The 14,808-nt window shown below is 30.4% G+C and overlaps 1 protein-coding gene across 1 annotated transcript; it reads right to left on the bottom strand.

Annotated features, from left to right (window-relative positions):
- Nucleotides 1–8,044: 8,044 nt before the first annotated feature.
- Nucleotides 8,045–8,512, bottom strand: LOC132947764 (uncharacterized protein DDB_G0283697-like). Its single transcript, XM_061018007.1, has one exon. It carries the CDS (start codon nucleotides 8,510–8,512, stop codon nucleotides 8,045–8,047), a length of 468 nt encoding a protein of 155 aa, XP_060873990.1.
- Between the last annotated feature and the right edge of the window lie 6,296 nt (nucleotides 8,513–14,808).

Raw genomic sequence — 14,808 nt, 5'->3', positions numbered from 1 at the left:
TAATCATTCTTGAATGAACTTAATATTTTAAAGAGTTTATTTTGGTTTAAGAAGCTGGGCATTTTAGTTTGTACTTTGTAATGTGTGATCATACAGTTAAATTTATTCAAAATTTATTTTTGGTTTCCTAAAATGCATTAGCCTGCGGGCGCCAACACCTCCTTCAATTTTTTTTATGATTAAACTTCTAGCTAAATTTTTTAAACATTGACAATCTGGTGCCATTTGATTAATCCTTGTTTAATGAAATAAATGTTTTAAATAGTTTTTTCTGTTTAATATTCTGGGCATTTTAGTTTGTACTTTGTTATGTGTATTCCTAGAATAAAATTTTTTCAAAATTTTTTTTTTGGTTTCCTAAAATGCATTTGCCTGCGGGCGCTAACACCCTCCTTCAATTTTTTTTTTGGAATGCAACTCTAGTTGAATATTTTGTATTGACTTGAAAATTGATAATTTGGTGCCCTGTGAATAATTATTCTTGAATGAACTAAATATTTGGAATATTTTTTTCTGTTAACGATTCTGGGCATTTTAGTTTGAAGTTTGTAATGTGTATTCCCACAATATAATTTATTTAATTTTTTTTTTCTATTTTAAAAAGCATTTGGTTGTAGGCGCCAACAGTCTCCTTCAATTTCTTTTTTTTGATATAACCTCAAACCAATTTTTTTAAACATTGACAATCTGGTACCCTTTGCATAATCCTTGTTTAAAGAATTAAATATTTGAAATAGATTTTTCTGTTAATATTCTGGGCATTTTAGTTTGTACTTTGTAATGTGTATTCCTAGAGTTAAATTTTTTCAAAATTTTTTTTTTTGGTTTCCTAAAATGCATTTGCCTGCGGGCGCTAACACCCTCCTTCAAATTTTTTTTTTTGGAATGCAACTCTAGTTGAATATTTTGTATTGACTTGAAAATTGAGAACTTAGTGCCCTGTAAATAATCATTCTTGAATGAACTTAATATTTTAAATAGTTTTTTTTGGTTTAAGAAGCTGGGCATTTTAGTTTGTACTTTGTAATGTGTGATCATACAGTTAAATTTATTCAAAATTTATTTTTGGTTTCCTAAAATGCATTAGCCTGCGGGCGCCAACACCTCCTTCAATTTTTTTTATGATTAAACTTCTAGCTAAATTTTTTAAACATTGACAATCTGGTGCCATTTGATTAATCCTTGTTTAATGAAATAAATGTTTTAAATAGTTTTTTCTGTTTAATATTCTGGGCATTTTAGTTTTTACTTTGTTATGTGTATTCCTAGAATAAAATTTTTTCAAAATTTTTTTTTTGGTTTCCTAAAATGCATTTGCCTGCGGGCGCTAACACCCTCCTTCAATTTTTTTTTTGGAATGCAACTCTAGTTGAATATTTTGTATTGACTTGAAAATTGATAATTTGGTGCCCTGTGAATAATTATTCTTGAATGAACTAAATATTTGGAATATTTTTTTCTGTTAACGATTCTGGGCATTTTATTTTGAAGTTTGTAATGTGTATTCCCACAATATAATTTATTTAATTTTTTTTTTCTATTTTAAAAAGCATTTGGTCGTAGGCGCCAACAGTCTCCTTCAATTTCTTTTTTTTGATATAACCTCAAACCAAATTTTTTAAACATTGACAATCTGGTACCCTTTGCATAATCCTTGTTTAAAGAATTAAATATTTGAAATAGATTTTTCTGTTAATATTCTGGGCATTTTAGTTTGTACTTTGTAATGTGTATTCCTAGAGTTAAATTTTTTCAAAATTTTTTTTTTTGGTTTCCTAAAATGCATTTGCCTGCGGGCGCTAACACCCTCCTTCAAATTTTTTTTTTTGGAATGCAACTCTAGTTGAATATTTTGTATTGACTTGAAAATTGAGAACTTAGTGCCCTGTAAATAATCATTCTTGAATGAACTTAATATTTTAAATAGTTTATTTTGTTTAAGAAGCTGGGCATTTGAATTTGTACTTCCTAATGTGTGATCATAAAGTTAAATTTATTCAAAATTTATTTTCAGTTTCCTAAAATGCATTTGTCTGCGGGCGCTAACACCCACCTTCAATTTTTTTTTTTTGGAATGCAACTCTAGTTGAATATTTTGTATTGACTTGAAAATTGAGAACTAGGTGCCCTATGAATGATCATTCTTGAATGAACTAAATATTTTAAATAGTTTATTTTGTTTAAGAAGCTGGGCATTTGAATTTGTACTTCCTAATGTGTAATCATAAAGTTAAATTTATTCAACATTTTTTTTTCGGTTTCCTAAAATGCATTTGCCTGCGGGCGCTAACACCCTCCTTCAATTTTTTTTTTTGGAATGTAACTCTTGTTGAATATTTTGTATTGACTTGAAAATTGAGAACTAGGTGCCCTGTGAATAATCATTCTTGAATTAACTAAATATTTGGAATATTTTTTTCTGTTAACGATTCTGGGCATTTTAGTTTGAAGTTTGTAATGTGTATTCCCACAATATAATTTATTTAATTTTTTTTTTCTATTTTAAAAAGCATTTGGTTGTAGGCGCCAACAGTCTCCTTCAATTTCTTTTTTTTGATATAACCTCAAACCAATTTTTTTAAACATTGACAATCTGGTACCCTTTGCATAATCCTTGTTTAAAGAATTAAATATTTGAAATAGATTTTTCTGTTAATATTCTGGGCATTTTAGTTTGTACTTTGTAATGTGTATTCCTAGAGTTAAATTTTTTCAAAATTTTTTTTTTTGGTTTCCTAAAATGCATTTGCCTGCGGGCGCTAACACCCTCCTTCAAATTTTTTTTTTGGAATGCAACTCTAGTTGAATATTTTGTATTGACTTGAAAATTGAGAACTTAGTGCCCTGTAAATAATCATTCTTGAATGAACTTAATATTTTAAATAGTTTATTTTGGTTTAAGAAGCTGGGCATTTTAGTTTGTACTTTGTAATGTGTGATCATACAGTTAAATTTATTCAAAATTTATTTTTGGTTTCCTAAAATGCATTAGCCTGCGGGCGCCAACACCTCCTTCAATTTTTTTTATGATTAAACTTCTAGCTAAATTTTTTAAACATTGACAATCTGGTACCCTTTGCATAATCCTTGTTTAAAGAATTAAATATTTGAAATAGATTTTTCTGTTAATATTCTGGGCATTTTAGTTTGTACTTTGTAATGTGTATTCCTAGAGTTAAATTTATTCAACATTTTTTTTCGGTTTCCTAAAATGCATTTGCCTGTGGGCGCTAACACCCTCCTTCAATTTTTTTTTTTGGAATGCAACTCTAGTTGAATATTTTGTATTGACTTGAAAATTGAGAACTAGGTGCCCTATGAATGATCATTCTTGAATGAACTAAATATTTTAAATAGTTTATTTTGTTTAAGAAGCTGGGCATTTGAATTTGTACTTCCTAATGTGTAATCATAAAGTTAAATTTATTCAAAATTTTTTTTTGAATTTCTAAAATGCATTTGCCTGCGGGCTCTAACACCCTCCTTCAATTTTTTTTTTAGTAATGCAACTCTTATTGAATATTTTGTATTGACTTGAAAATTGAGAACTTGGTGCCCTATGAATAATTATTCTTGAATTAACTAAATATTTTAAATAGTTTTTTTTGTTTAAGAAGCTGGGCATTTTAATTTGTACTTTCTAATGTGTAATCATAAAGTTAAATTTATTCAACATTTTTTTTTTGGTTTCCTAAAATGAATTTGCTTGCGGGCGCTAACACCCTCCTTCAATTTTTTTTTTTGGAATGCAACTCTTGTTGAATATTTTGTATTGACTTGAAAATTGAGAACTTGGTGCCCTGTGAATAATCATTCTTGAATTAACTAAATATTTTAAATAGTTTTTTTTGTTTAAGAAGCTGGGCATTTTAGTTTGTACTTTGTAATATGTGATCATACAGTTAAATTTATTCAAAATTTATTTTTGGTTTCCTAAAATGCATTAGCCTGCGGGCGCCAACAATCTCCTTCAATTTCTTTTTTTTGGTATAACCTCTAACCAAATTTTTTAAACATTGACACCTTGTTTAATGAAATATATATTTTGAATATTTTTTTCTGTTTAAGATTCTGGGTATTTTAGATTGTAGATATATTATGCGACTGACAATTATATAAATATACAGACTTGGCAAAATTCTATTGTATTTTTAACACTTTGAACAGAACACGATAGTTGTGGTATCACCCGTATTAGACAATACGCGGTAAACCAACTATCGCCTTACCCTCGTATTCTCTAGTTAATGACACTCTCTAAAGTTAATTAGAATGGCACTGTTAACTCGTTGAGGTACGATGGTAGGCGCTTGTCAATTCTTAGTTCGTTCCTATCTAGTTGAAATGACTCAAAGATTACATATACCTTGGCACTATTCAGTTTAATAAAACTTCATTGACACATAGTACGTATATCCCGGCGCTGTTCATATAAAACGTAAGAACGTAAGAATGACTAAAATAATGTTTAACTCGGGTTTTCAGGTCAGAAACACTTTTATTGTATTTAAATAAACATAAATAAAACACTTAGCAAATTCAGATCGCCTAGCCCGTACTACGATCGGCGTTTCACACGCACGTCGTAGCTACGTCCTCGCCGAATCACTCAGCTACAACGGGGGGGGGGGGGGGCGTGCCTGCGCGTACGGCGGTGTTATATAGAAAATATTATTGTCGCCTCATCACATATTGCTTTGCTGGCCTGACCTATGTCAATAATTTACAATTTGAAATATTCCCACCTATATTACATAAATATTAAATAATATTATTTTGACGACTGTCTGCAATATACGACAGTCCCCGTTGTTTTTTGGAAAAAATGCCCTCATTTTTTAATGCTATTGCTACATAAAAATGTCTTATTACTAAATTAAATACTAAACTTATATTATTACTAGGTTACTGTCTCGGCTTATTCGCGTCGTTGACTATAAAATTATGCTTAAATGATAATTTAATCTTACTACTTTAATAGTTAATTATATAATGCGTGCCTAAAAAAAAATAAATATAAATATAAGGTTATAAAAATGTATTGATTGGTCCTTTTGTGGAAAAATGTTTTCTTTGAGATTGTTCACAGTTTGAAGTATAATATTTTTATTTCGAAAAATAGCAATAATTTTCGTTGTTTTTCTTTGATTCTGTGGTAGTTAATTCTTCTTCTCTTCTTGTATTTCATAAGGTAAGTATTTGAATATTATCTTACTTGTTTTCGTTTTGTCGAATTTGATTTGTAATTTTTATTCTTATATCTATATTTCTGCTTTTCAAATTTCTGTTTGGACTGTGTCTTTTTCGTGTCTTCGTATGGAACAATTTTATTTGCTATTGTTTCTATAAATTTTGGTTTAATGCTTATTGTCTACTTTGAAAATATTATATTCGCCCTTTGTCTCAGAAGATTGTTGCTACTCGTTGACTCGTGAATTTTTGATTATGCTGAAAATACATTCTATTCTTTTGTTTTTTTACATTTGTAACATGTTTTTAATATTTTATTATTTTTCCTTAAATGTAATTTGTTTTATTATAATATTACAATAGTTTAGTTAGTATAAAATCTGCTAATGTCTTGCTATTGATTTTACTAATCTGGTGCTAAATTACATATTTGTTCTTAAAAGGGTATTACATATTATAAAATTCTGGAGGAATATTAAAGGTAGAAATATTAAATATTTAAGGTAGTTAAATTAAATTTGTTCGTTGATTTAAAATCATTATATAATGCATATATATAAACAATATATTATATAACGATAACGTGGGTGACAGCCGGCTTGAGAAGTTGACTTAAAGTGGTAGTGTGTACAGTGGATTGGCCCTTCGGCCATCGGTGGCCCATGGCGGTGTCCTCATCATATAGTCGTACACAACAACCGAAAAGAAAATTCAGTGTCGTGAAAACGAATAAAAGATGATACTAAACATGAGGTTGGTGAGGTTGCGTGAAAAATTTTCGTCGTGGACAGTGTTGCATTTTGCAGGTCCGGGGCGTAATGGAAAATGATGGTTGATGATGAATCCGTAGAAATCGAATGAAAGAACGTTGGCGGCCGGAGCGGTCTGCTGGTCTCCGACGGTGGCTTGTTGAGTGGTAGGTAAAAGGTATTACATGTTATAAAATCTTGAGGAAAGTTAAATTTGTACAGTTATATTAAATCTTGTGTTTTTGTTTAATGTAATATTCAGAAAAATTATTCAAGGGACTTGATAAAATTTATAAGTTTTTCGAAACCTTCCCGGATTTCTTTAATTAATTACGGTGGTTGAAATGTCGATTTGTCTGTTTTAAATTTAATTTCACATGGTTCTACTTGTGCGCATCCTAAGTCTAAAGGGTCTGAGGTGAATAAACGCTTGAATTTGTTTATTGGTGTTTGTGTCTTTATACGTTGTTCATAGCTAAGTTCGTTAGGTATTTGTATTATTGTACCTTGTTTATCCGTTACTTCTGTTATTTTTGTTACTATTATTTTTTCTTTATTAATAATTTTATTGTCTGAATTAATATTTTTTATTTCGTATTTATCGCGTTTAATCGTATTTAATTCAGTGGCAATTGCTATAACCAAACATAACGTTTCCCCCCTCGCTCCAATACTGTTCTCTGTCATCTTGGTCGTCTAGTATGTCCTTGGATGTGGACAAATATTCGCAGTCTTAACAAAATTTTGAGTACCATACCATATTGTGGATTTGTCTGTTTTAAAATTATTGTCGGTTTTATTTTTCTCTATAGGGTTTTGTTGGGATAATTTTAAGCGATCGAAACATTCGTGTAAGAAATGGTCTACATTTTCTTCTATAGTATTAAAGTCAGGAAAAACTGTGTTTATTGTTATGTTATTGAAATGACGAGGGTTATATGTTTCTGTTATGATTCCTGGTGTCCAATGGCAATTTTTATTGAATATCCCTATATTTTTCCTATTTAATTTCCAGTAAATTATTGCATTTGTATATTCGGAATTTTCATGTATTAAATATAAGTTGAAATTGAATTGGTCACAGATAAACGCTAGATCGTCATCTTTAAGATAGTAGCCAGATTTGCAATTAGGAATGCCGAGCATATTTAATAATTCTACTGTCTTTCTATATATACCATGTTGTTTAAGGCATATTCGTAGTGCGTGGGCGCCACAGTCACCGTCTCCGGGTACATTTTCCGTTTTTATGAATGAACCCGCGATTTGTGAGATTTCATTTTTTAATTTATCGTTAATTGTGTCATTGAAATTTTTCCCTAACGTGATTATATTACTAGTTTGTGAACCATTGTTTTTAAATTATTTATTTTGTTTTTCATCGTCATTGTTTGGTAGTAGGCATATTAAAATTTTTATTTGCGTGTCTTGAAAAATAAACTTAATCATAGTGGAAATAATGTTCCAATTCTTTTTGTCTCGTCCAGTGCAAATTTTGGGTAATGCTAAAGTAGTAATATTATTCTCAATACAAAATTTCCTAGTGTTAGCTAGTGTTCTAAAAATGTTAGTGTACGCTGGTTTGTCGTAATATTCATTTTTTGTTATGAGATATAGAACCCATTGTCTTCCGTTTTTCAAATAAGCAATTTCGGTTATTTTTTTTCTTTGGTCTATTAAATTTTGAACGTTGTTAAATTTATTTCTAAATTGTAATGCGATCCCCTTCGACATAGTAAGGCATTGACTTGTGCAATGGCCGATTGCGATATCATTTCGTAATGATAAAATATTTACCGTCTGTTCACTGTAATCGCATAGGAAGTCGGTTCTATCGTTATTGCTGAGTAGGAATTTTTGAAATTCGTTTAGTGGGTTCAAACTACTTATTGTTACGATGTTTTCTACAGCTTTTTCGTCATCGTCGTTTACTTCATTAGTTATTAGTTTATTTGAATTTTTTGATTTGTACCAATTTTCTACAAAATGAATATAATTATTTTTTTCAATTTTTTTTTCTCTGTTAAATTTAGAGGTGTCGATTTTTAAATTAATATTATTTGTTCCCCGAGGTAGATATTCCGATTTTTCTCTTAACTCGGGTGCTATTCGTTTTTTGAAAAATTGCAATCGTTTGTATAATGTCCTTTTTCAATGCATTTGTAGCATATTATGTTTTCTCTTCCATTAAATTTTTCCGGTGTTGAGTATCTTTCTCTGCTGTTGTCCCTACTGTGCTGTTTTCTATTTGCGTCATCTCCACGATTTCTGTTGTTATATCTATTTCTGCTTGTATCTCTGGACCTGTCGTAGGAGTTTTTCCTATCCCTAGAATAAGACCTATCTCTATTATTGCTAATTTCTCTGCTGTTATCTCTGTATTTATGGTTATTATATCTATCTTTACTACTTTCTCTGAACTTATAGTCGTTGTACCTATCGGGATAAGGACTTTTTTCCCTATAATTGTTCTTGCCTTTGTAATCTGATTTGTGTGGATATGGACTTTTGTCTCTGTTGCGTGATCTATCTTCAAAATTTACTGGATTGTCGTATTTTTTTAAATTGTTCATTTCGGTACATAGTTGATCAATTTTGTTTTTGTAATAACTGTCTATTCCTTCTAATTTTGTATTTAAACGTTTAATTTCTTGGTTGCTGTCTTTTGTTTCGGTATTTGATTGCATTACTTGTTTGTTCAAAATTTCTGTGTATTCGCTAAGTCCTGAGCTTCTTGAATTAATTCTAAATTGCATAAGTTCATATTTTTTTAAATTTTCTTTTAACTTTTTTAAGTTACTGTTGTCGTGAAGTGAAATTGCGTGTAATATAGGTTCCCTTATACCTTTTAGTATGTAAACACAAATATCTTCCTCTTTCATATCCTTGTCTACTTGACTACATAAATATTCTATTTCCGTAACAAAACTAGAAATTGACTCTAAGTCGTTTTGTTTCCTATTTTCTAATTTGTCTTTCAGTATTATAGAGTATCCTATTGGTTGAAATTCGTTTATGAACTCGCTTTTTAGATTTTCCCATGACCAGTTTCTTCCTTTGTTTTCCAAGTTTTGTAAAAATTTGTTGGCAGTATCTTTCAGAAATATTGATAAGAATTTCATTTTTTCATTGTCGTCCCAATTGTTTATTTGTGCTGCTTTTTCGTACTGTCTAAGAAATGTTTTGATGTCTCCTTGTCCGGAAAAACTATCTAGTTTAATTATCATTTTTTCCATTTTGTGTTTTGGATTTTTTTTTGAACTTCGTGTTTTTGTAATTCGTTTAAGGTTTCTTCAATGTCGTCTAATTCTGTGATCCCTTTATAATATTTTGATAATCTAGCCCTTAGATTATCTACGGTTCCTACGCTTTTTAATTGTTTAGATTTGCATACTTCAATAAGTTCTGATTTTTTGTGTGAATAAATATCTGTTAATTTAGTAATTTTTGAACCTAAGGCTATAAGCTCTTCGTCATTCATATCATATTAAGATTTAATTGAATTAAAGAAAAATTTTGTAATGAAAGAAGTTGATTTTTATTAATATATTTATACTTAACAATAACTACTTAATTTTTGAATAATTTAAGAATTAAAATTAAAATATATTTTTTTTTTTTTTTGAAATAAACTAAATACAATTTTGAAGGGCGAACGAAAATTAAACTAATAAAAAATTATTTAAATTATTAAAAAAACTAATCTACAATCCTAATATTAATATTTAAGTATATTACAAAACGTTGCTCACCTTGGCGTATATGTGTAGACGCACGGTTAGCAAAATTGTACTCACGCGGCACAAACGTTGTCTTGTCGGTAAGACAAAAATCGAACGCGTATTTGTTAGTTAATCGGTATACACGCACACAATTGCGTTCTGGATTTCTACTGTACCCAAAACTCTTATAACTGTTATTTTAACTTGTAAAGCACTAAAAATTTGCTCCCGGTTACACTACCAGAAATGTACAATTAATCGCACTTCACTTGTACAAAAAAAAAAACAAAAATTATATATTGGTGTACTCACGAGGTACAAGCGTTACTTTTTCCGTAAGAAAAATTTATCGAACGCGCATGTGTTACTCACTCGGTATACACACGCACAAAATTGCGTTCTGGGTTACTACTGCACCCCAAAACACACACAAAAAGTATATTTTACTTTAACAGGTAAAAATACTAAACTTGCTCCGGGTTTTACTACCCAAAACGTACACAATTGTCGTACTTCATTTGTACAAAAAAAAAATTGGTGTGCCAAGGGAATTTTTCCCAGACCACACGTAAAAACTGTTGTACTTCTCGTACATAAACACTTCGAAAAATTAAACGTGCCAAGGTTGAGGTACCAGGGCACACGCACAAAAAAAAAAAAAATGTCTCCGCCCGTGAATAAGAACCCCGTTGGGCGCCACTCTGTGGTAACACCCGTATTAGACAATACGCGGTAAACCAGCTATCGCCTTACCCTCGTATTCTCTAGTTAATGACACTCTCTAAAGTTAATTAGAATGGCACTGTTAACTCGTTGAGGTACGATGGTAGGCACTTGTCAATTCTTAGTTCGTTCCTATCTAGTTGAAATGACTCAAAGATTACATATACCTTGGCACTATTCAGTTTAATAAAACTTCATTGACACATAGTACGTATATCCCGGCGCTGTTCCTATAAAACGTAAGAACGTAAGAATGACTAAAATAATGTTTAACTCGGGTTTTCAGGTCGGAAACACTTTTATTCCATTTAAATAAACATAAATAAAACACTTAGCAAATTCAGATCGCCTAGCCCGTACTACGATCGGCGTTTCACACGCACGTCGTAGCTACGTCCTCGCCGAATCACCCAGCGACAACGGGGGGGGGGGCGTGCCTGCGCGTACGGCGGTGTTATATAGAAAATATTATTGTCGCCCCATCACATATTGCTTCGCTGGCCTGACCTATGTCAATAATTTACAATTTGAAATATTCCCACCTATATTACATATATATTAAATAATATTATTTTGACGACTGTCTGCAATATACGACAATAGTTCAATTAATCGTCCTCCGGTCTACGACAGATCTCGCCCACTAACTGGTAATCTATACGTACTGTTGTATATTGCAGACAGTCGTCAATATAATATTATTTAATATATATGTAATATAGGTGGGAATATTTTAAATTGTAAACTATTGACATAGGTCAGGCCAGCGAAGCAATATGTGATGGGGCGACAATAATATTTTCTATATAACACCACCGTACACGCAGGCACGGGGCCCCCGTTGTCAGGTCCATTTCAATGGCCCCCCCACTTTCTAAATTTGAACTTCTGACCACGCCAAACGTTTGTGCATCTTTTGTGCAGAAATGTGCACCAAGTCCAATCGTTTGTGCACAAAAACTGAAAGCTCTTTCCCTGAAACAAAATGGGGAGGCATTGAAACGGTAGCCCCCCCCCCCCACATTGAATATTTGGATTTTTGAATGTGCCAAACGTTTGTGCATCGTTTGTGCAGAAATGTGCACCAGGTCCCGACGTTTGTGCACAAAAACTCCCAGCGCTATCCAAAAAACAAAGTGAGGGGTATTGACACGAGGGTCCCCCTTTTTTGAAATTTTAAATATTTGTCATATTAATAAATGTTGTTTACGTACCTAATAGGTTTAATAGAATTTTACTATTGCCATGTAAACGTATGACAAATAAAATCTTCAAATATTTTTAATTTATCAAGAAAGCATTATCTTGTTCTGATGTTTTTGATTTCAAAATAGTATGAATAAATACAGTTTTTTCTTTATGCATTTCTTTACTTTATATTTTATATTATATTTAGCTGATGAAAATGTGTTTATGGACAGGTACCTCAACTCGACGTTGCTGTATGTCCGGTCCAATAATGTAAGTTATAAGTCATTGTGTATATTTTAATATAATAAAATTATAGTAAAAAAATAATTAATAGACTATATTAATATAGTACCTACTTAATTAATTTAATATACCTAACCGTACCTACCTATATACATATAAAAATATTATAATAATATTATATTATTTATGTTTGAATTCATTAGAACAATGGCGTATCAGACGTCGCTCCCAAACCGGTCGACATCCATCTGCATAACTGTGAGTTGAAAACGTCTATATTTAAAAATTGTTATAGTATAATATTTATCTAATAAATTAATTTTCTTTAGCATTCCGCAAGAATGAGCGGTATAGTTTGAAAACTTACCAAAGTTATCTGGTGGATGTCGATACGTTGTTGAGCAGCCGTCGCACATAGGTCTGATATACCTATGGAAAGTTATTAGTGGATCGGTCATAATATTACGTTGAGAAGTTATCTGTCCATAAACTTATTTTCAGATTTGTAGGCCGATTCCGTTGCCATTTTTTAATCATTCTTTGTTTTTATTAAGGTTGAGGTGTAACAGCATTTTAGGGGCTATTGTAATTCCCACTTCCAGGACTTTATCATACATACAGCCGACAGCCCAATGACCTACATTTTTGTGTATTCTGGTCTACCCTATGATGGCCGCGAAGTAACGATCACGTCACCGTTTATCAGATTGCCCAGTTTGAAAAAGTCTCCAACAATTTCATCGGATAAGTACGCCATAAACCATGGCATAGCGTTGGGCCAGCATCATTTTGTCCGGATCAATATCTACAAAAATGATGTCCCAATTATTAGAAGCTAATAATATAGGTACTTAATATTTATTGTAATATAATATAATATTAAACTCATTATACCCAGTTATTACGATTAAGTAGAAATAATATTTTTCAAATAATATTACAGTGTCTTTGTCGAACAGTCAGCTGTACGAAGTTTCCGCTGTGCCACAAGACGGGTCGACGCCGGTCGCTGAACATGGGAAGTCCTCAAGTCCACCCAGCATCGTATTGATGAATCAACAATACATCTTACATCTTACATCTATCATTGCAATCTTATAATTATTCACCTGAATGCATGTAATCCTGAATGTACAGTTAATTTATTACTACCCATCTACAAAGTCAACACTGTATTAATAAAAGTATTTATTGTTAAAATAAAATTGAGTTCTATATTATTTGTAGGTACTTAAAAATTATTTGGGTATAAAGGAAACATATTTTAATCATAGAAAATTAGATAAACTAAAAGACAAAAATAATAAGTAAATACGTCGTGTTAAAAATAGTTTTTAATTAATATAGGTAGGACAGGTACCTATTATGTAGGTAGGTACTTATCCAAAACTCGTTTATCAGGAATTAAATAAAAAGGGAGGTCGATTAAAAAAAGGTGGGTAAGTGGATGTCGCTCTGCTGTACAGTAGGGTCACTGTAATGGATGGTGTTAAATTTGAATTCAATGATATAATATCATTGTATAAGAAAAACGATTCTGAGCGAAAACGGTCAGTCAGCCTATGATTTTACCAAGTATATTTGATGATATTATTGTGAATAAAGTAATTTATCTATAACCTATTTACGTGGAGCCTTGTTTTAAATTTTCAATCCTTAGCCATAAAAGTTAAACATTTTATATATTTTTAACTACAAAATAATTTATAAATTATAAATTTGATAAATGTTGTCGAAATTTGAACTTTAAATGCTTATAAAAAGAAATTGTGCATAATATGTATTTTTAATATTTTTCAACTGCTATTAGAACGATATATCAGGAGCCTCATATTAAATTTTCACGCTTTTTTACCCAACAAATAAAAATTTATTGTTATTTATAGAAAAAAAAAACTAAAAAAATTGAAAACTGACTATGTCCGTATACAGCTCAAAAAGAATCAAATTATTTTCAAAATTTTATCGTGTATAGAAAATTCTAATATAAACATTCAGTGAAATTTTCAAGTATCTACAGTCATACGTTTTTTAATTACAACAAAATAAGAAAATCGTTACATGAGAAATCGAGTGAATATCAAATGTTGTAAAAATATGAATTTCAAACGTTCATAAAAATTTAATTTGACTTTCTTGTAGACATTTTTTTTTTGATATAGGTAGGTAAACTTATGGATAATCTTGTATTACATTTTCGAATCTTAGATTGAAAAAGAAAAATTTTTATGAATTCTCAACTCAAAATAATTTGATAATTTTCGTGATTTTTCCGTATTTTGTCAATATTTGAACTTTAAATGCTTATAAATAAAAACCGTGACTAAGGATTTTTAATTTTTTTCATCTGCCTTTGAAACAATAACCTTGGAACCTTCTATTAAATTTTCAAGCTTTTTTAACCAACAAATAACATTTTATTGATATTTATAGAAAAAAAAACTAAAATAAAATGGAAACTGAAAATGTCCGTAAACAGCTCAAAATAAGTCAAAATATTTGGAAAATGTTATGGTGTATAGAAAATGCTAATATAAGCATTCAGTCAAAATTTAATGTACCTACGGTCATTTGTTTTAGAGTTGCACCAAAAACCAAAATCGATTTTCTCGAAAACGGACTCTGCTGAACAGTAGGTTACAAGTGGGTGACTGTTATGGATAGTGTTAAATTTGAATTCAATGATATAATATCATAGTACCTATACGAAAAACGATTTTAAGTGGAGACGATTGGTCAGCCTAGGATATTGTATACTATATTTATATTGATATTATTAAATATTATTAATACCGTAGCCGGTTAAGTTGAATTATTATTATTTGTTTATTATCGTATTTGTATATGATAAATGATAATATATTTTAGACGTTTCAATTACCCACGAATAATATTTTTAAAATAGTGTAACTTTATATTCGTTTACTTTTGTTGGTAAATAATATATTTTATAATATCTATGGCATAATATATATTATAATATCTATGGC

Source organism: Metopolophium dirhodum, chromosome 6 (genome assembly GCF_019925205.1).
Source record: "Metopolophium dirhodum isolate CAU chromosome 6, ASM1992520v1, whole genome shotgun sequence".
Lineage (NCBI taxonomy): Eukaryota > Metazoa > Arthropoda > Insecta > Hemiptera > Aphididae > Metopolophium > Metopolophium dirhodum.
This window is presented reverse-complemented; position numbering and strand designations above follow the sequence as displayed.

Excerpts from the sequence above, each read along its gene's own strand:
- LOC132947764 (XM_061018007.1), bottom strand. The coding sequence starts at position 8,512 with ATGAACAATTTAAAAAAATACGACAATCCAGTAAATTTTGAAGATAGA.